This window comes from Protomyctophum parallelum (genome assembly GCF_964188405.1).
Source record: "Protomyctophum parallelum genome assembly, chromosome: 21".
Taxonomy (NCBI): domain Eukaryota; kingdom Metazoa; phylum Chordata; class Actinopteri; order Myctophiformes; family Myctophidae; genus Protomyctophum; species Protomyctophum parallelum.
Genome location: NC_139713.1, coordinates 34858005 through 34880282, shown reverse-complemented (window position 1 = coordinate 34880282; position 22278 = coordinate 34858005). Strand labels below are relative to the sequence as shown.

General features: G+C 43.1%; 2 protein-coding genes across 3 annotated transcripts; one reads left to right on the top strand and one right to left on the bottom strand.

Annotated features, from left to right (window-relative positions):
• Positions 1-438: 438 nt before the first annotated feature.
• On the top strand, positions 439-3525 carry LOC310878961 (uncharacterized protein; the record flags this gene model as incomplete). The annotated part of the gene is made up of 3 exons (XM_083793377.1): positions 439-834; positions 2028-2157; positions 2405-3525. The coding sequence occupies 3 exons, from the start codon at positions 439-441 to the stop codon at positions 2863-2865; spliced, it is 987 nt and encodes a 328-aa protein (XP_083649503.1). The 3' UTR covers positions 2866-3525.
• A 329-nt stretch (positions 3526-3854) lies between these two features.
• On the bottom strand, positions 3855-20852 carry ythdc1 (YTH N6-methyladenosine RNA binding protein C1). 2 transcript variants are annotated; one of them, XM_083793749.1, is made up of 16 exons: positions 20626-20852; positions 18211-18312; positions 17825-18045; positions 17040-17397; positions 16606-16677; positions 16377-16477; positions 15288-15396; positions 14971-15088; positions 14733-14817; positions 13685-13941; positions 9453-9532; positions 8591-8627; positions 8183-8222; positions 7899-7961; positions 5817-6065; positions 3855-5148 (listed from the first exon to the last, which is right to left on the bottom strand). In XM_083793749.1, the coding sequence occupies exons 1-16, from the start codon at positions 20651-20653 to the stop codon at positions 4903-4905; spliced, it is 2166 nt and encodes a 721-aa protein (XP_083649875.1). In that variant the 5' UTR covers positions 20654-20852; the 3' UTR covers positions 3855-4902. The 2 variants fall into 2 exon arrangements, with proteins under 2 accessions (XP_083649875.1, XP_083649876.1); XM_083793750.1 differs by having other exon boundaries at positions 5823-6065.
• Between the last annotated feature and the right edge of the window lie 1426 nt (positions 20853-22278).

The window sequence follows — 22278 nt, the reverse complement described above, 5'->3', positions numbered from 1 at the left end:
TGGTTCACAAAGTGGGGTCCTTGAGGGGGTCCCCAGCAAACTCTGCTGAGACTGCTTGCTGATATATAATAGAATCTAAATCAGTAGGGTTGTGATGTGATCCTGTGGCATGTTCTTCTGACATTTAACAACTATTTATGAAAGCTGTGATTTTGAAAGCTCAGAGATTATAGAAGCAACTGGTTCCTCTATACATGTTGCAATGCCGCAGCCGCAGTCTGACATTGTCTCCTGTCTGAGCGATTTCAAGGGGGAGAGGATTAGAATTTCCCTCAACCAATCACATGATAGCCACAGATCCACCTTCATCTGACGTCGTTTGCAGGCGACACGGGCGCTCACATTGCTGCGCATGCGTGAATCACACTTGAATTAGGAGGGATTTATGAGTGGAGGCAAAACAACATTAAATAAGTATAAATAAGGAGAATAAAAACAATGGCGAACAACGACAAATGGGAGGTAGAGAAGACGTGCCGTCTGTGTAACAAAAACGTGGAAGTTAAGGGGGTTATAACAAACACACGAGTGTTATTTAGCAGCGTAAAGGCAGAGAAACTCTTAAGCGATCGTTTCAAAGATATCGGGGTCGTTCTCCAGTGTCGACCCGGCATCTATTCTGGGAGGATCTGCAGGGCATGTTACAATGTACTTGTCAGGGTAGAAGAGTCCATAAGTACTCTTAATAAATGGAAGCATAACGTCGGGACCGAAACAGATGACGGAGGATCTGGCAGAGAGGAGAAGAGGGACCGTGACACACCAACGGAGACCCCACGCAAAAAGAAACTTTGTAAAAGTCTCAACCCAGAATCTCGTGTCAGTACAACAGAGGTAAACACAACACACTGCCATGCTGCCTAGTGACTAGTTTTTTGTTGTTCTCAACGTCCATTGAGCTGTGAAAGGTCTGGCTATGTGAGTCTGTAGTTGACTCGTACTGTTTGATTGATTGAAGTATTTACTAACGGATTGGAGAATTACATTACATTTCAAGCCAAAACTGTTAACTGTGAAGTGTGAACGACACCATAAAGCATTACGCTTGTTTACAATAGGGTGATGGGTCCACCATGTTCAATTCATCATAACATTGAGACGTACAAATGTTTCTTCTAGTGTTTATCATCATTTTAATAATGAACCACCCTTTTTATGATTTCCATTGTAAACATTACAATAAAGTAAATGCATAGAACTCATCTCTTTTAGCTTGTGTATTTACTATTTAAAGACCCACCTTTTGATGTTAGAAGGAAAAGTTCATTCAAAATTAGAGATTTGTGGACTTTTCTGCCTACTCCTCTCTAATCCTCATCCACATTTTATGTCCCTAAGCACAAGCACTTTACAATTATATTATCCCTAATATAACCATAATTAACTGTCATTATTGTCACATACATAGTTAGTTGGGTAGTTTATTATATGATACAGTATATGTAAATGTTATATCTAAACTCTAGCAGTGTCATTTTGGCAGACATGTTGTGGTATATAGAGATTTCCAATGATATTTAGATAAATTATTTTAAGCCTGGAACAAAGTCATCCAGGCACCTGGTGGTGACTCAATATTTGAATATTTAATTGTATTATACTATATATGTAATAAATACCCTTTTGTGGTTTTCCAATATTGGTATTTTTTTTTAACAATAGCAAACTTTCTTGTGACTACTGCACTCTGACTTATGGTGCGTTACCAGCTTAAATCAACATTGTAGAGTAGGTGAAGAGGTTGCTCACACCAATAATCAATTTTCAAGAGGTTTATTTCTCTACACCAGGACAAACGTTTTGGCTATACAGCTTTCATCAGTGTGAGGAGTTGTCCTTGTCAAGTCTCTTTTAAAGGAGTGGTGACACCACAGAATCAAATGTTTTATGGACATGATTCACCAGGACGGCTTGGTACTAGCCTACTATGCTTAAAATGTAACCGCTAAATGTATGGGTCTTTCCGTCTGTGGCACTCATTCTGACTACGATCCTATTAAAGTCTGTCTTTTATTTCATCCTTTTAGGTGTATATCAATTACCCCAGTAAGACCAACGCAGAGAAGCATAAATGTGACTCTGACATCAGTGGAGTCATAAACAATCTGGCAAAGAGCAACTTCACCACAGCAGCCAGACTGATGGTGCAGAATGCAGGTAAATCATGGCTTCATCTCAACATTAACTGGTCATAGATTGTTTTCCTTGATAGCCTGCACCTTTTGGCTGCATTGGATTCTATTCTTAGGCCAGACCGCACCAATGCAACTAGTCACAACTCCTTGCAACAAAACAGTTTTAATGTCAATCCACACCAAACTCCTTGCAACTGCCATTTGGGCAATGCATTTTGATATTGTTGGGAGTTTTAAAATTGCCAATAAAAGTATTCTATTCTATTCAGGTCTCATGGGTGCACTCAAACCTGTGATGGAAGACATTATTGACAAGGAGTGCCAGCGTCTATGCCATCAAATAAATGGTTTCGTGCTGTGGAAGAGTTCCCCAGAAGAATTGAAAAAATTCTCCTTACACAACCTTAAGAAGGATTTGGAGCAGATGGCACCGTTCATGTTCTCTATGATCTGCACCATATCGGGACAGCAAACAAACCAAGCCTGTGCAGCTGCTGCTATTGCCCTTCGAGGGAGAGAGAACCATCTTTCAGCCTTTGCATACTACATCAACAGTGTGCTGCAGTACGGTGGTACAAAAACGGTCTTCGAGCATTTGAGCAGGATGGGCATCACCACCACACATGCCAATGCAGTCCTTAAACAACAAGCCATGTCAGAAAATGTGGAGAAGATCTACACGAGCTTAAAGCTCAAAGAGAAGCACCTGCCACAGCACAGGAGAGCATAGAAGAGTCTAATGTCAGTTTTCAGAGTCAGCAGCTGTCAGAATCAGAACTGTCTGACCTGGATCCAGCTTTGGGCTGGATCCAGGCTAGCCTTCTAGTGGAACAAGAACGGTAAGGTTGCCCCCCCTCCCTGGTCACTGAAGTCAATTGCCTGTGATGGAAGATTGTTCCAGAGTACAAAAATAAAAGCCTGTACTGAGGCTAGTTCCAGAGTCGCAACAACAGAAAGAGGTCACCTTTAGTTTTAAGGTGGGTAGGGGGACTGAAAGGAGCTTGACCTACAGAAAGTAGCCTAACCTGGGGGCAGGAGGTGACCTACAGCCTAAGCCAGGTGTTTCTGGTTATATTATTGTCCGCTCATTTTGTATGACCATGGCAAGTTTTCTTTTTTTTTTTACAAAAATGTCCACCACAAGCCAGCACGGTAATTACCCCTGAATTAATGTAAATGAATGGTATTTTAAATAAAAGGCATACAATGTATAGAAAAACAATACTGACATTGACTTAATTCAATTGTTGCATTTATGATTTTTCATCAGGTGTATGGTATTGTGAAATAGCATTCACTTGTCTTGATAATGGGTTCAGTGTATAAACCTTCATCCTGCCTAGTCTGGGTGAGGTGTAGATCTCATGGGATCCTGGAGGACCTTTTTAAGGTGACACAACTGATGGCATAAAATAAAAAAATGATTCATGCAGCAAAAAAAAGAGCTCTGGCTCCTCTCCTTTTGTATTTGCAGTAGTGCTCCAATTACAGCATCATCTGCATGTTATAGGAATCATTGATATAGTGTGGTGTGTGTGACAGTGTGAGCAAGATGTCTGTAGTTTCAGAACTTTTATTTCTAATATTATTATTACTGGTATTATTGTGAATAGACAATTACTACTGGTACCAACACTATAAGCCCTACAATTGTGTGTAGTCTCGTATTAGAACTACAAATTGCAACCAACCATGAACCACAACAGACTATGATTTTTTTCCATACAAAAAAAACTTTATTCATGTCAACATTCAAGCATATGGACAAAACAAAACGTGACTTTTTACATTTCTCTTGATTTGTGTTTTTAAACCACTTGCTAAGAACCATCGTAAACAAAAAAAAGAACGAACCAAATACAAGAAAACATGCGACTAAAAGTGTTGACTGAAGAAACCCTGTGGTGTAATTTTTACAGAAATGACACTGGCCATTAACGAGAAGAGGGAAAGTTTGTCCAAGCTCATTATGTTGAAAAATATCGCCAGAAAAAGTCACACGTAAACAGAAACTATGCTATTCACAAACATACCGAAAGACCTTGCTTCGTCCTTTTTGATCTCAGATCCATTAATATTTTTAAAAGTATGGACATTATTTGTATGGATATAGACATTAAGAACTGCGTACATTTTCCTTCTTTGCTTGCTTAAAAAAATAAAAAAAAGTGGCGAAAAGAACGTGAAAAACACAGAAAAACGACGGATAGGGAACCAACAGAATTGACTCCGGCCCAATCCGCGTTTCCTGGAAAAACGGAATTCTTCTGAGGTGTGTTCAGTTCTGAACGAGAAAGATGCCTCCTTCCCCAGCCCATTTAGACCTGAGGACACATCTGTGACTCCTTTTAGCTATTGAAAAAAGCAGTTCTAAAATAAAATGTGAAAACGCGCGCAAAACGTGCTTCTGGGGGTGGGAGGGGGACGACGACACACAACATTTTCAGATGGGGGTCGGCGGCCAATTAAATATCATTTTTGGGGTCCTTGACATGAAATACCGCATTGCCCCGAATATATGACCACTGATTATAAGACGACCCCCCCTTTTTCATACATCATATATAATACAACCCCGTTTTTTAGGATATTTCCATTGGAAAAAAACATAGTCTTATATTCAGGCCAATAGGGTAGTTTGAGAACCACTGACACAGAAACATAAGGTTTTTCAGAAAACTGTTTAGAAGACATTTTGTAGAATGTGGTCTCAGGTCTTGATGGGCTAGCTCGCCTGTCTTCCATTTTCCTTCCCTACTCTCCTCGCCTACCTCCGGTACCTCCCTCTCTCCTTGTCTCCTCGCTCCCTGGGCCTCTCTCGCTCTCTGTCGCTGCGGTCGCTCCTCCTCTCCCTCTCCCGCTCGCGGTCGCGCCTCCCGCCGCCGTCGCGGGAGGAGGCACCGCCTTCCCTCTCGCGGGGGCGGTCCCTCTCGCGGGGGCGGGACCTGCGGCTGTCCGTCACCACCGCCTGCGTGCGCCGCAGGAAGTCGTCCACGCGCATGTCGTAGTCGTGCTGCAAAAGCACAGAACCAGCGTTGATTTTGACAGCACTTTTTTTTTTATCCCATGATTTTGCAACTAATTTTTTCACCCAATGTCAATTATCTAATGTAATCCTGGGCTCTACACTCCCTCTGTCAACCTGGGGAGAGCAACGGACTAACCTCATGCTTCCTTCTATGCATGAGGAGTCCAAGCCGCTTCTTTGCACCTGACCGGGGGGAGTTTCCCCAATTGGCGCTTGGAAGGAACACGTTATTCCAAACAGTTCCTTTCCCCTCCATCAGGCGCCCCGGCTGGCCAGTGGGAGGCAGTTTTACTGTATGTTTTTTTGTGAGGGTACCTACCCTAGGGGGACACGGGAAGAACATGCAAACTCCACACAGAAAGGCCCTTTTGCCAACCCCACCCAGGGTATGGGCACTGATGGAGAGGAGAGAACACACCCCCAGCGCCAACAGCGGGAATCGAACCCGGCAGGACCTTTAAGCTGTGAGGCAACAGCGCTACCGACTGCACCACCGTGCACATTTAACCACATTGATGTTGATTTTGTCATGTCTATGAATTGATTGTATAGGGCCTACATGGAAACAAGACCGCAAGGATTATGTTTGACTGTCCTCTGCTGCTGTTTTTTACATTTATAAACTATTAAATCAATAAAAAGACAACACTCACACTCACCAGGCTGGAGGACAGGGTCCTCGGGCCGGAGGAGCGCTTGTTTTCCCGGTAGGCCTGGTGGTGGGCCCCCAGGGGCCCCCCCGCACCCTGGGGGGGATAGGGGTGGTGGTGGTGCGGGGGCGGGGCCGAGGAGGAGGAAGAGGCCACGGCTGACTGGTGGTGGTGGTAGTACTGGGAGGAGTGGTGCGGGTGGTGGTGGTGGTGGGGGGGTGGAGCTTGGGGCTCGACCGCCGAATAAGGAGCCTGGACAGATGGAGAGAGAGAGCCAGTGTTGATTTTGACATTTAAATTTTTACCTGCTGCTATGCATAGCAAGCTGTGACTATCATTGATGTTCAAGCTAGACTGATGTATGTGCGCACCGCAAATGTCCAGGCAGAAACGAACAACTCAGAACACAATACTTCTGCCTTAGAGAATTTTGGTTCCTACCTAAACTACTGCGCTGAAACGGACAGAGGCAGTTATAGCGGACTCCTGCAGATATGAACAATGCAGCTGGTAATTAACACCCGAACATCCGGGGTTATTTAATCCGTTAAATAATAACACCCAACGATTTATAGCAGCGGAGCACTTTTACCGACGCCTGGATGTTATCCCGGATGTGGCTAAAGCAGCTAGATGTAGCCAAAACACGAGGCGATCGTGGAGGTATGATTAATTCTACCGCGACTAGCGTCGCTGCGTCGGGACCGTGGTGGGCCATCTAACACATAATATTTGCTTAGAATTGGATGGAATGATTTAGATCAAGAGTTATTAACGTTTTAAGATTTTCGGTCTTGTCGGCTAAACAGGGGGGGGAACATTTTCGATTCCCACTGTTGCGCAACATTGAATGTTGCGCAACAGACACTCCCAGCCTGTGGAGCGATGCGATCGGTTTTTATATCAATAATCTCCGTCCTTTTGATCAATCTTCGTCCTGGGCGCTGGGCGATACTAATTGAAAAGGCGGAGAACTTCGTCCTGTGCTCTCAGGGTGTTAATTGATTTAATCAATTGTTTAGTTTAGTCTCTTGGAATAGTTTTTAATTTATTTTTAGTCACCAGTTGTAGCGTTAGTCTAGTTTTAGTTGACTATGTATCATAAGATTTTAGTCGACTAAATCTACAGTTGATTTAGTAGACTAAAATGTATTTAGGCAGGCCTTGATGTCATCGTAATGACTTTACGATTGCTGAAAATAGCCGATCTACAAGCCCACAATGTGTCGCAGCGCGATGCGTTGTTGCCATTGTAGAATCTGCTATTCTCAGCATAAAACCAAGAGTAAAATGACTTGCGTCTTACTTATACTGGATTTCTTGACCACTAGTACCTTCCTAATATTTTAGTCTAGTTTTTATTTGTTGACGAAATTGTCAATATATTTAGTCATAAATTTAGTCATCATGGCATAGTTCTCATTTCGTTTTCCTCAGTGTAAAACGGTAGTCGGCGAACATTTTTCATCATTGTTTTAGTCAACGAAATCAACACTAACTGGAGCAAGCGAGAGATGGAGGATAATCTGCATGTGGCGTATCGTAGTAAAACTATTAGTAGTAGCAAAAGTAGTAATAATATTAGTAGTAACAGTAGTAATAATAATTGTTCTAACAACACTGAGGTAACAACAGTAGTAAGGAGAATTCTTTTAGAAATTGGGAAGTGTGGTTGCAAAGTGTTTCTGCAACATACGGTCATCCGTACGGTTCACACGAAGTTCCTCGTCTAGACTGATTTGCTATACAATAAACTTGCCATCCTAGTGGGAGTACGGTGTGAATCTAGGGCTGAGTATAGTGTAAAGATGGTTGCGTTTTTCGGAAAACCGATGGAGAAACGCAGCTAAGAATCCGAAAAACACGCTCTGTGTGCAGGGACCTTTACTGCGAGCAGCAAGCCTGCCATTTCTTGCCAATGTGGAGGTTTTAGGGAGAGTACAGAGTTTAGTGCGAGTAGGCCTACCATTCCTTGCCAAAGTGGAGGTTTTAGGGAGAGTACAGCGTTTAGTGTGAGTAGGCCTACCATTCCTTGCCAAGGCGGAGGTTTTAGGGAGAGTACAGTGTTAGTGCGAGTAGGCCTACCATTCCTTGCCAAGGCGGAGGTGGGCCCATGTTGTGATGGAAGTCTCTCATGTAGTCGTACGACTGAAAGCAACACAAACCAAATGTAAATTCCCATGACATTGCCAATATATGTCACTTAACATGGCATGATGTAAAATGCAAAAGAAAAATGCATACTTAAAACGTTCAAGCGGGGAAAGTATGTGCATCATTTTAGATTTTATATTACGCTGAGAGCATTTCATTTTGAACATAAAAAAACAGGTCTTAATGGATTCTGAAGCTAGAACGTTGGTACTCACGCCGTTCAGGAAGACGTCACGTCGGACACCCGAGAATCTCCTGAGAAGAAAAAGATAAGAGATGTTTTCTTCCTAAAAGATAGATCAGATGTTTTCTTCCTAAGAAGATGAGATGTTTTCTTCCTAAACCCATAACAGATGTTTTCTTCTTTTCTTCCTAAAAGAGATGTTTTCTTTCTAAAAGATAAAGAGATCTTCCTAAAAGATATTTTCTTCCTAAAAAGATGAAGAGATCTGGCCCGGGCGGCTCCCCATTTCCTGTCAGTCTACTGTTGTTTACCATCAGTAAAGGCAAAGAAATATGTTTTCTTTCCAACAATAACTGGAGGTTAACCTTTTGTGCTGAATGTTAAAGGCTAGTGGTGAACTCAAGGTCAATGTTAAATACTAAGTGGAAGGCTTGTTTACCTGTCTACCGGTGGGTTGCGTGGGTCCGGGATGAAACCTGGATTGGGGGGGGGGGGGGGGGGGGGGGGGGGGGGGGGGGGGAGAGACACAGCTCAACGTTTGTTTTTCAAAACACCATCTCCAAACACTGTCAGCCACTACTGTCAAGTTAAAATTTACATTAAAATGGCCTGAGTAAATTAACTACTAAAACATACATTAAACAGCAAGTATATTAAAAAGGAATAAAACAGTGTTTAACTAAACCAGTCGGTGCCAAGTAAAAAAAGAAGAGAAAAAGACCCTCAGGGAGGTCCACAGATGACAGTAGTTACAATTTAAGACCTTTTAAATAGCTAAAAAGTAATCAAACCATACTATAAAAACTGGTGAAACAATGGCCAAACAATAATGTAAGAAAGAGGCACAAATTGAGAAAATAGCTGGACAAGCTTACGACTCTCATTGCAAAGTGTTACGAGCATGCAGAGCGGCTATTTCCACAATATTTATCTGTGGAACAGAGTCAAACTAAATGTAATGGCCCAATTCCCACAAATCCAAGTGTTTGTGAGGATGGGGGTCCCCAGTTCAAATATGATGACTTTGGGGGTCGTGGCCTGAAAGGTTGAGAACTGTACTAGTACTAGACCTTCTCACGTCAGCAGGCTTTCCACCTTGAAGGAAAGCCTGGTCTGTACTGTGTTACTAGATTGCTGTGTGATCCGGTCGGGAGTGGACTATATAGTAGTCATTGTTTTGTAGTCATCAGGCCGGAACCTGAACTTCCTTTCCGCTCCTGACCGGCGCAGAAAGACCATAAACACGAAAAGGAATTTTGACCAGGCTACAATAGACCTAGTCCAAAGTAGTATTCCCGTACCTGGTCTAGGGTTGAAGTCGGGTGTGTAGTCAACACGCGGCCGCTTCCTTCCATGAATGTCGTACTCTTCTGGCCGACGCCTACGTGAACAGGTGGGAAAGTAAGACAAGGAGAAAAACAACAACACTCCCGACAAAAAAAATAAAACAAACACCTAGTACAAGCATGGCATGCACATAATACAACCATTTGACCTGCAATTGTATGATTAATATCTATCGTTAAAAGTTAAATTTCACCATTTACATTCAGACCACTTCAAAAGTTCAAAGTTATTTAAAATACCTTCAAACCTTAAGTAAATGGTAAAATACAGTGGTTTCCATGACATTTCTGAATGCCCCCCCCCCCCCCCCCCCACACACACACCCCCCAATGAAACTGTCTGTTCTTTTGGCTGTGCCAACCACCCCCTCAAAATAACTACAACTCCAATATGGTGTGTCCAACTCATTCGGACTGAGAAATAAAATTAGTTTTATTGTTCCATAAGCCTCATATTGACATGGATGACAAACGTTTCTTCCATCCATGTCAATATGAGACATATGGAAATATATAAATTATGGACTTTCTCCCCCCCCCCCCCCCCCCCCCCCCCGAGTGCGTCCCACTCTGGGATTTTTCCTGTTCCTCACCCAAATAAACCATCTCATTTTAAACCTTGTTTTGGTAATAAAACTACAAATGTAAATATTTCTGCTTCATATTGTAAATCTACAGCTTTATCTCAATGAATTAGAATATTGTGTAAAAGTAAATTTTCTTGCGTAATATAATTAAAAAAGTGAAACATTTATGCTTTATGTTGACAGCTTTATGTTGATGCTGATGATCTTCCTTTTCCAGCAGCACTTGGCACCTGCCAACAGAGCCAAAACTACTAGTAACTGGTGTACCGACCATGGTATTACTGTGCTTAACTGACCAGCCAACTGGCCTGACGTGAACCCCAGAGAATCTAGGTTGTATTGTCAAGAGGAAGTTGTGAGACATAAGACTGAATACAAATAAATTTACGGCCGTTATCAAAGCAAACCTGGGCTTCCATAACACCTCAACAGTGCCACAGGCTGATCACCTCCATGTCATGCCCCATTGATGAAATAATTTGTTCAAATGTAGCCCAGACAAAGTATTAACTGCATACATTAATATACTTTTCAGATGGTAGACATTTCACTTAAAAAAAATGTTTTAGTGGTATCGTAAAATATTCAAATATTTTGAGATAGGATTTTTTGATTTGCATGAGCTATGCCATAATCAAGATTAAAAAAAAGTTTTTAATACTTCACTTTATGCACAATGAATTGAGAATATATGAAAGTTTCCATTTTTGAATTATATTACGGAAGAAAATGAACTTTTACACAATATTCTAATTCATTGAGATGGAGCTGTATACGTTTAATCTAAAATCTTTGCCCCCACCAACCTAATTCTATTTTAGTTTTAATCTTTCCTTTTCTCCAAAATAAGACTTTCTAATCTAGAGAATGACAAATGAGTATTTACCCAAAATAAAAAAAATCTAATATTTCTATCTTGCTTGTCTTTTTAAAATAATCTGCTTGTTGTTTCAAAACAAGCAGTAAATCAAATCCAAAAACCTTACTTTCTGTAAAGGTTCTCATTTTTCAGTGCACACACACACTCCTCAAAAAACTACTTCCCAGCACTCACTCACACTCTCTCTCACACACACAATCTTTTGAAAAGTGACAACATACCGCATTTCCTGTTGCAACTTTTTGCGTTAAGAAAAACAGGAAACAGTTCATAATGTGACATCATCACCACCTTAAGTCCATTTTAAGCAAATCTCTCCCCCTTTTTCCGTCTGTCAACCCGGTTTTACAACTGCTGTGGCTTTTTGAGGGGAGCTTAGGAAAAGGGGGAGGGGCCAACAGCAGAGATGCCAACTGTCCATCAAATAAAAAAAAGGAAAATGATAAAACAGAAGAGGAATAAATGGCAAAAACCAGACAGGGGGGCTGGGGCACCTCAGTCCATTTGTGGCAGTAGAGCTCTCCCTCTCTCTCTCCCCCTTCCTTCCCTTTCTTTTCACACAGAAAGGGGAGGGGGGCATTTCTCAGTTCATGGAAAAACAGGAAGTGGATAAAAGCTACCCACAGTTCCTTGCTCGTCGCTAGACAGTGGGTGGGTGTTTGGGGTGGGGGGAGGACTCCCTCTCTCCCCCCCCTCCATCCCTTCTTTTTGGAGAGAGAGAGAGAGAAATCCCTCAGTTTGTGAGACGGGAAACAGCCCCCCTCTCCAGTCCAAAGTGGAGCGACCCTTGAACATGACAGGTCAACCTTTTTCCTTTCATTTCCCCCCTTGTTTCGTACCCCTCAGTCTTTTTTTTTATGAATCCTGCACAAACTCTTTTTTATCCCTCAGTCCTTTACGTATTCTCTTTTCCGTTTCAATTTCAGTTTGTATGCAAAAAACCTTATGACATTCCTTTTGTCGTGTTTTTGAGATTTACACACCCCTCCCAATATTTTAACTTCCCACAATGCAACTGTTCAAACAGGGTGGGGTGGATGGGTTGGGTTCAACACAACGTCATCAAAGACTTTAACTGGCAACTTAAGCACTTACACACCTAAAGCACGTTAAACCCTGCGAAATTCCTCATCTCCCATAAGGCAACTCTCCCGCCAACAGTTCAACCCTTATTTCTCAGTTCGTGGGACCGGGAAGCGGTATCGCAGATCTGGGATTTTCAATGAGTCCTCAAATCCCACATTCTGATTGGCTCACTAGGCCCAAAACGCAGCCCACCTCAAAACATCTCTCCGCCCCGCGAACACAAGTTCATTTTTGCAAGCCACGCCCCTTCCTTCCTTTCGTTCTCTCAAGGGTCCCTGATAAACCAAAGTCTGTAGTCCAAAACCAGGCCAACCGGAGGGCCCGTTCACTTGCCAGTGGAACTGAAAGGAGGGGAGGAGCTTGGAGGAGGAATTAGGAGGGGCTTAGAGCTGAAAGACCCCTCCCTCTCCCACCATCTCTCCTTCTGTCTCTAATTTATTCAATAATTTTCTTATTTGGGAAAATGGGATAATCAGTCGGTCAACGTCCTCACAACCACCGTCCAATCAGCTAGCGACCGAACGCCTCCGTGGGAAACTCCTGGAAAGATAAAGAACTCAGGCAAAGAACGGTTATGAAAGAGGAAGAGAAGAGGAAGTAAGGGTAGGGAAGGAAGTAAAGAAGAGGGGATAAGAGAACGAGAGAGGGGAGTATAGGAGAGGAGAATAAAGAGGTGAGGAAGAGCGAGAGAATAAAAGGTAACAGATGAGAGAAAAGGGGAGAAGAGAGGGAGAAAGAAAAGTGGTGCAATGGAAAGGTATTCTAGCTAACCTCCTAGCAGGTACAGGACACAACTCTTAACCTTGTGTGGGGAAAACAACTTTCCTGCCACCTAAAAGAATTGCCTCCTTCCACCCATAAGTTAACCGTTTTCTTTAGGGGTAGTGACGCTGAGCAGTGCTTGGAGGCCTAGCCTAACTGTGGTTAGCCTAGCCTCCCCTTCCCGGTAGCTCAAGAACACGACAGGGAGCTAGCTTTAGCAACTGGTTTGATATTCTTTTTCTAGGATTCGCTCAGTCGTTTGAACGTCACCAAACTTACCTGAAAGAAAAGTTGTCGGTCAACGAAAAGTAGTTTTTTTTTTTTTCTCCATTGACTCTGGTCCCCCCGAGTTGACTCAGTAAGCTTAGACACAAAACAATTTGAACCACTATCGTCTCCGCCTGACACATGTCCTTCAAGTCACTGGTTAGAGGTCTAGCATGGACTCTGAACCAAACCGTAGCTAAGTTCAGTGGGTTTGGATTACCTTAGAAATGCAGAAGCATGGCTTGAATTGGGGGGTTTAAACCAATGAACTCAGCATTTCAGCTGCTACTTTTGGGAGTCCACAATAACTTGTAACTCAACAGAAGCCAAGCGTTAGACCTGAACCATCGATATCCTCGATCAAACCTACTTAGGTCTGGATGGACTTCGAACCACATTCAAACCTGGGCCTTTTCAAAACCTGGAAACACTGGGTGTCCGAGGCAACTCGGAATCCCAGAACGCTAAAGGGGGGAGTCCAAGTTGTCCTGCGGCTCCGATCGAAAACAGCGGTTGGAGGGGGGTTGGGGGTTATCCGCCAGCAACCCCTCGAAAACAGAGGGAGGGTCCTAGGTGTCCAATAGGATCTTAGGATCGCTGCTAACCTTCCCGGGTCACCGTGGGGGGCGGGACCGGTGCCGCGGTGAGGAGGTGGGCGCCCTCCGCGATGGTGATGGTGGTGATGGGGGGGCGGAGCGTCCCCCGGAGCGATGGCGGAGGCGACGGCAGGGTTGGCGGCCGGATGGTGGCGCTGCTGGTGGTGCTTGTGGCGATGGATGCGGTGCATGAGCTGATGAAGGTCCACGCTGTCGTCGGTGGGGAAGAGGGTGCACAGCTGGAAGCCGACTTCTCCTTCGATCTCCTAGGAGGGGAAAACAACCAGTGTAGTGTTGATTTTTTTTTTTTAAGATTTCTTTTGCAGCTTACGCCTTTTATTGGTTTTTTGAAGGGACAGACAGTAGGCTGACAGGAAACAGGAGAGAGATGGGGGAAGACATGCAGTAAAGGCCGTGTCAGGCTCGGGAGTCGAACCCGCGGCACACTGCGACTGGATTACCAGTCGGGTGCCCAGACGGTTACGCCACCGCCTGGGCCAGTAGTGTTGATTTTGACAGCAAAATTTTGATTTAATTTTAGTCTTTTGAATAAAATATATAGTTCGACATATTTTAGCAATCTGAAATGTTTTTATTGTTAGGCTAGTTTTGGTCGACTGCGATTTTAGAAACTAAAAAACTAAAACTAGTTGATTTATTCAACTAAAATGTATTTTGGCAAGCCTTGATGGTGTCGTAATGGCTGATTTTACACTTGGTTGCATCATGCTGAAAATAGCCGATCTACGAGCTCACACAACACATCGCGCTGTGACGCGTTGTGAGCATGTAGATGTGATATTTTTTTATTTTATGCAACCATGCATAAAATGACATGTCTTTTGGGCTTGCGGTGTAATGTTGTAAAAACCAGTGGTTCTCAAACATTTCATGTGAAGGACTCAGATGAATGTACCAGTATTGCATTTGTCGGCCACCATTAGCCATAGCCTAGTCGCTTCTTGTATGCTTGTTTTCATAGGCCTGGTTGCTAATTTATCTCGCAAAAGTTGACAACACTGACGGTAAGGAGGAAGGAGTGAAGGGAGGATATTACCTGTCCGTCTCGTCCAATCTTAACTGGTTTGTTCTCGTTCCAGGGGTTGAACAGATGAGCCGTCTTAGTGAATGGAAGCTCCCGTCTGAAATGCATGGTGGCACAAGCTTAGCTGAGAGTGATGAAGCAGGGAGCACCACCCATGCTGTACACAATATCAATATAGTAGTGTGAGTGTTTTAGGGCTAAAAGCTGGAAAACACTAGAAAACACCAACAGCTAACCAGTAACCACTGACCTGCATATCCAGTTGATGCGGAAGACTCCGCCGAGCATCTTGGCGTTCATGCCGGCTGGCAGGACCCAGTGGATGGGAGATCCACCGTGGCGTGACTCCGATGACAGACGGGCCATACCTGGAAAACAACGTTACAATTAATGTAAGAAAACAGCAATAATCAACAATTTAGTACTTGGTGGCCTGCTCAATATGAAAAGTGCCATTAGGTAACCTGTTGTGATTTGATTTTTAAAAATAAATCTAAACTGTGCGTGTGTGTATGTATGTATATAAATAACACACACACACTCTAAGTACATATATAAAAATAGTACCTTGAAACTTGCCGCTCTCCCGCACGGAGAATACAAGGACGACGCTCCTTGCCGAACGAAATGCAGCGTTCAGCTTGTTCTCGTTCATTGGGAGGGTCGACCACACGCCCTGTGATGGGAAGGAGAAAAGAGGAGAAGATTGTCCACGTGGAAAACACAGTTGTCTAGAGTGGAATCAAATCAAAAATATAATATCATCACTTTCCGGCAGAAACCTCAACATTTTTCAGGTTTTCGTAAAATAATTGAACCAATGAAATGTATTAAAAGTTCTGACTAAACCACCTAACTCCATTGGACCCTCAAACTGTCTGATAAAGCAGCTAACCCCAACACCTCGCCCCCTCTCATGCAAATACTTAATATAGTCACAAATTACAAAACCAACTTTGAAGAGGCAGTATTGCTTTGTTTTAAATATATAATTCTTAATTTCCAGTAAACTATTCCCTTTCTATTTCCTGACAAATTTACATTTTGGAGTTTCTGCCTGACAGCAGAGGTCTAATAAAACTGGGGGGTCCCAGGCCCCACTTTGAGAACCATATATCAAAGGAATATAAGGGAAAGGAAATGTCCCATTTATCTCAGAGATAACTAGTAGTTAGTTAGAGATGTACCGATACAATTCTTTCTCTCTCGATACTGATTCTGATACCCATGAATTGCATATGGGTCGATTCAGGGTAACGATCCGATACAGTGTATAATTTAAATCTAGGACAGTGGTTCTCAAAGTGGGGTCCAGGTACCATCTGAGTTCCTCGAGGGGGTTCTAAATGCACCCTTACAGGTCTGTAGGTAAGAGGTATGGGGGTCCTTGAAATTTAAAGGTTTGAGAACCACTGATCTAGGAATACATCAAAATGCCATTAATAATCATTAATGTGCAGCTACAATTTAGTAAATGTATAGTGTAAAATAGTACAGTAAGAGTATATAAACAGTCTAAATAAGGACTAAATTAAATATCACCACGTGAAAAAAATTTTTTTGAAGGCATACTCGCCGATACAGATTCTAAGCCGTATCGGCAGCTTTTCCGCTTTTTCAGCTTGTCAGTACAACTCTGCTAGTAGTGCCACCAACCTTTGCTTTGGCTAGCGATACATTTTCATGGTTGTTGCTCTTGATGAGGAAGAATCGAGCTTCTCTTAGGATGTACTTCAGTTTGCTGGTCTGACTCTGGTCTGCAAAGAGGAGAGGAGCAAGTACACACTTGTAAACAAACACAAGTGTGTAGTGTGTAATTGATGCAGCAATGAGAAGGAAAAGCTAAATATGGACCGCATGTGAACTGTGACTTTAGAACACTTACTCTCCAGGCCCTTGCGCACAGCACGCACGGCGCGCACAGACGATGACAGCTTCTCCCGCTTCTTCTCAGAGCCTGGAAGTTACAAAAATAACTAACTTTAGTCGTGCTACCTGGTGCAAGTAGTTGTGGAACTAAATCAAGTACCAACACTACCAGTGGTGGAAAAACTGCTCACATTTACTTAAGTAAAAGTGGACTCAAGACTGTAATGGACACGTACTCTGTTACAGTCTGGAATTCAAAATTTACTTGAGTAAAAGTACAAAACTATTGGTATCAAAATATAGTACCAAAAGTAAAAGTACTCATTGTGCAGAATGTGTACAGAATGTCAAAGTTCAAAATGTAGTAAAATATATATTTTGAAAATAGCCTCACAATGATCTGCCATTTTCAAATGCCCAAAAACAATAATCTATCACTACCGGTAGTACCTGAGCCGTCAGAGTCAGACTGATCAGTCCTCACAGAATCCCCGTCGGAGAAGCTACCAGAGCGAGAGCGCGAGTCGCTGGCCTCGCTCCTCGTGTCGTAGCCCCCCGCTCCTCGGCCCTCCTCCTCCTCCTCGATCTCGTACTCCTCCTCCTCGCCTTCCTCCTCCTCCTCTCCCTCATCCTCCTCCTCCTCGTCTTCCTCCTCGCCGTCGGTGGAGCGGGCCGAGCCTTCCGACTCGCCCTCCTCCGAGGCGGCGCCTGCCCCGTCCTCGTCCTCTGCAGCCTCGTCCGACTGGTTGTCCTCTTGCTTGATGGCGGGACTCGGGCGGCGCTCGTCAGCACTCGGCCGGCGAACCTTCTGGGGAAAAGATCATAAAAGCAATTTTAATAATTATCATCAATACTAGTATTCATTTAAAAATGTTCTCGCATTTATTTATATCTCCTGTTCCTGTAATGCGAGGCAGCTTGATGTAAAAGTACACCCCCGGGACATGACTCTAGTATGTTGCAGGGACTAACCAATCCAACCCTTGATGCTATTAAGTGCCAAGCAGGGAGGGACCCATTTTTTCTTATTTTATAGTCTTTCTTTTATATGCCGGTATGACCCGGCCGGGGATTGAACCCTGACCCCCCAATCTCAGGGTGGACACTCAGTCTCTAACTCCAAGGCCATTGAGCTGGTACACAAAAAAAGATTACCATTTGCTGTTTGCACCATCTCTGTACCAGTAGTATTACCAGGAAAAGATAGTTAATACTAGTTAGTTTATGGTCTTCACCTCTGTCTTTATGTCAGAGGGGAGGAGGAGAGGTTTAATCCGATGCTCCTCTCCCCTCCTCCTGCCCCCGTGACCCTTGCGCTCTTCATAGTAATAACCCTTCTTCTGGAGTGGAGCCCTCTTATTGGCCGCCTGTGACCGGGGGGTGTGGCCTGAGGATTGACGGGCCCTCTTGTGTTCCTGACCGTCAGAATGTTGGCCATCTGACTTCCTCTTTAAAACTACAAGGAAGAAAGAAATAGATGGGAGGGAGGGAGAGAAAGATTAAATAATGTAATATTCAATTAGTATTTTAAATGTTACTTTAAATGAAATTAAAGACTGTATTCGTATAACTTTATAACTATACATTTTATTATTTAGTAATAAGTATTTTTGTTTTGTACCTTTCTTGTCAGTGACATTGTGTTCACTCTCTGGGTTGTACAGTTCGTCATCTTGGTCAGGAGCTTCTGTCAGAATGTCTTCGAGGACATTCAGCTCCCCCTCTGAAAGCAAAAAGTACAGCAGTATATTTATTACCATGGGACCTTTCCTCATTATATATATATATATATATATATATATATATATATATATATATATATATATACATACATACATACATACATACATACATACATACACACACACACACACATACATACATACACCCCCCAAAATTATTTTATTTATTCCTACATCAGTGGTTCTCAAACTTTTTCATTTCAAAGACCACCATAAAAGATACAAATGGAACGAAATAGACTCGTTTGTGCACTCTCAAAGTTACAGACCCGTTAGCCTCGGAGACCCAGCCAGGTGATTATGTTTTAAAAGTAGAAAAATAAATCACTTGTGTGAAGTGAGGGGCGCCCACTGTGGCTCACTGCTTAACACTTACTTTGCCGTGGAAAATTTCAGAATAAAAAAGGTAGTACCAAGCACATGGGCAGAATTTACTCTGAAAAGCCCCCGCCTTCTATTTAGTATTTACCCCCCAAAAAATGGGAGGTGAAATCTTCCATTACTACCTCAGGCTGTCATATTCTGTAGCCATATATTATTCTGTAGCCAACTGTGTATTTCCAGGTTTCTGGTCAGAAAATAAATATTTGGCACTACTCTTGAGATTTCTGCGACGTGACGTAGGCATATCTAATTAATATTTATGTTTGTTTCATATAGATTTGTATTAGGGGCGTGGTTTCCCTGTCCCACTCTTTCATTGCTGATGAGTAGAGACATGGTGCGTTCACACGGGCAAATGTAAAAGATGCAGTCTACCATTCATTGTCAATGGAACCCTACACACACCGTCTGCGAACGCCGCGCGTCAAAACAGCCGCCTCCGTTATTTTCAATGAACCTATCCCACACCGGCGGCGTCCGACGTGCGTTCACGCCCTGCCTGACGCTCCGATACGCCACTGTTCTATTTTTCAGGCGTTGCCGCGTCGCTGCGCACCCGGTGTGTGTTGGGCTGAAGCCAGCGACATGACGTTGCAATGATGCATGTAGCTGCTCCAAATCAACTCACAAGGTGTCTTTGCGCCATTGCGTCTGCCAGTGTGAACGCACCAACAGGCCACAGACTCTGCCGCTGCGTAGAAACAGACATTTCTCTGCCGAAAGCGCATGTGAGCATGTGTGCATGTGTGTGCACAGTACACACCGTACAGGCACAGTGTGTCCCCCAGCAGATCAAACAGCAGTCTTGCCCGGTGAAAGAGCTCACAGCGGGGCAGGAGAAAATTAGTCCCTGGCTACTAGTTTCTGGCAGCTTGCACGACTTATACGTTTTAGGGGTAAATATGCCATGACATTGCGGAATCTGTATTCTTTACATCAGGATTTGCATCTCCTCCTGACTCCGCACATTGAGCAGATCAGCAGTTTCTGATCTCAATCAATGAAAACTAGCTCATAACATGTCTACAGGGTCCAGCTTTTAGTGTGCGTGTAAACACAACTTTTGTCCTAACAAACATTAAATGCCATTGATAATGAATGAATGGCCAGTTTTAAATCATTGTCCCAAAAAACATTAAATGCCATTGATAATGAATGGCCAGTTTTACATCATTGTCCCACCAAACATTAAATGCCATTGACACTCACTTCACACAGGTGTGATTTGTATTAAAGAAACACTTTGCAGATAGAAGGGGACAAGCTTTTCGGACAGCTGTAATGTTGGTGAGTTTAACATTGTTTCAGATTCAGATAGAGGCTATTTCTCTCTGGATGGTCTGTCAATGGCTGGTGTTGCACATTGAAGCTACCTCCTTATAATATTATTAGACAATTTGGCCAATGTTTGACCACTTTTTAGTTTTACAGTATAGTTTGTTGATTACGGCTGCAGTTTAGAGGTATTAAAGATCTAAGAAGTCCTTAGAAGTCCCGTCCGTCCCCCCACAAAAAAAATACAAAATAATAATGTAGGGAGCCCACTGAGGGTCCCGACCCACAGGTTGAGAACCACTGTCCTACCCGAAACCACCTTTCAATGGAAGAGACGAGTACAGAGAGATCACCTCCAATCACAGTAGAATCAATGTGCCAGTTGAGTTACATTGTGTTAAGAAGATGCTCTACAAAACAGAATAAGATTACAGATACGATACAGATAAAACAATATAATAAAACAAATTCCGGGTTGCATCATGTTATTAGAAGCAGAAGCGGGTATGCCTACTAGTCTACAGACAGTAATTTTAGCAGCATTAAGCTCGGTGATTAGATCATCATTGGTCGATCATCGTAGATCCAGCATTAAGACGACAATGCTAGCCTCCGTTAGCATAACTTAGCATTACCTTTCTCGTCTCGCCTGTCCACCGCCATGTTCTGCCGTTCTATCCTCTCTCCTCCTGCTATCCTGCCTCCTTTCTTCTTACTCTTGTCGTGTTTTTCCGACTTCACCTCCTCTATTGATTTTTTATATTTGTTGCTAATATTATGGTTTAAATAATTGATCAGATATGTGTTCTTCTTTGTCCTGGTCCTCGATGGGAGTTCCGTCTTCTTCTCTTCACTCCCCTTTCTTTTCTTGCTGCAGTTTACCCCCCACCCCAGGAACAGTGTTGCCACTTGCCAGATTGTGCAAGAAATAAGCAACCAGGTCTAGGAAAACAAGCCCATGACATTGTGATTGATTGAATACTTAATAATCATCATCATAAAGGAGAGAAAAGGGGAAAAGAAAACTTTACAGGGAAAATAAAAAGTGTGGGTGGGATTCAGATTTTATGGGGGCCAGTAGTTTCGAATTGCAGCCATCCGTAGGTGCCCTTTGAGAGCGGTTTTGAAGGAGTCAAGGGATTCGCATTCCCTTGTTTGTGCCAAATCTGAGTTGCACATGGTTTGTTGAGCTCCCTCTGGTGTCTGTTCCTTTGTTGACATTAAGGAAGTATTTGGACAGGTACATCCAGGGTATCTTGGTGGTGTATTGAATCTTGTGGACCAGACCCATTGCAAGATGAAGCACTCTGTCGTCAACCCTAAGCTATTCCAGCCTGTCAAAGTGGGCAGGGGTGAGGTGGGTTCGGGGAGTGAGGCCAAGTAGTAGCCTGACCAGTTTGTTTTGTTAAGTCTGGAGCCTTGTTTTAATTAACGGCCTTAAAGTATTACGAGTTTATACAAAAGGTGCTAGTTTAACATTAGAAACAATCAAACCCCAAATAAGCAACTAACCTACTTTTGAAAAACACACATGGTTTTCAACCAGTGGTCCTTGGGGGGGTTCCAGGTGGTCCCCATCTAAATTATGGAGAGTTTTAGATCTTGAACTCTTGAGTGTTAAATTAAAGGGTCCAAAAGGAGCTGCCTTGGACCCTCTTTTAAGTTTGCCGCCTAATACCTCCTTCCACAGAATCCACAGTGAAATTGACTCAAGGTATAGAACTTTTTAAAGAACTCTTGTGCTTTGTAATATTCTTTGTTTTGGTGGGTGTAAGAGGCTAGATCTCATCAAATGGTGGTCCGTGGCACAAAATCCAAATAAATAATGGGCCTTGGTATGAAAATGGTCACAGTCACCGGTTGAAAATGAAAACCACAGCTGCTTTAGACATAAGGCCAAAAACCTGCAAGCAATTTTCCACAAATACAAGCCCAAACTTAAAGTCACTTATAATAAGAAGACCTGGCAACACTGCACCCAGGATGCACCTCGAGCCTCTGATGTCACTTAGCGCGCCTCATTGTCTACCCTGTCCTCTGCCAACCCCAAATTCCATAATACTGTCTAAAATAGTATTTTCCAGACATACTAATGGCAGTAATGTGGCATAATTGTGTGTGAGACTGTTTGATGTGCCCTAAAGGCTTAGTATCCACTCAAGCAGCACGTGAAATGCATGACTAAATTCGGGAAATATTACAGTACAAACGAAACATGTGTGTAGTACCTCCGCTTTGTCACAAGATGGGGGGGCTTTCTCCGACATTCCAGTGTGATCTGATTTAGG

Excerpts from the sequence above, each read along its gene's own strand:
- ythdc1 (XM_083793749.1), bottom strand. The coding sequence starts at position 20,653 with ATGGCGGTGGACAGGCGAGACGAGAAAG. Across the intron at positions 15,089-15,287 it reads GGAGAGCGGCAAGTTTCAAG|GTATGGCCCGTCTGTCATCG; the intron begins GTACTATTTTTA and ends GTTGTTTTCCAG. Across the intron at positions 5,149-5,816 it reads TGTCCTCCAGCCTGGTGAGT|CACGACTACGACATGCGCGT; the intron begins GTGAGTGTTGTC and ends GTGCTTTTGCAG.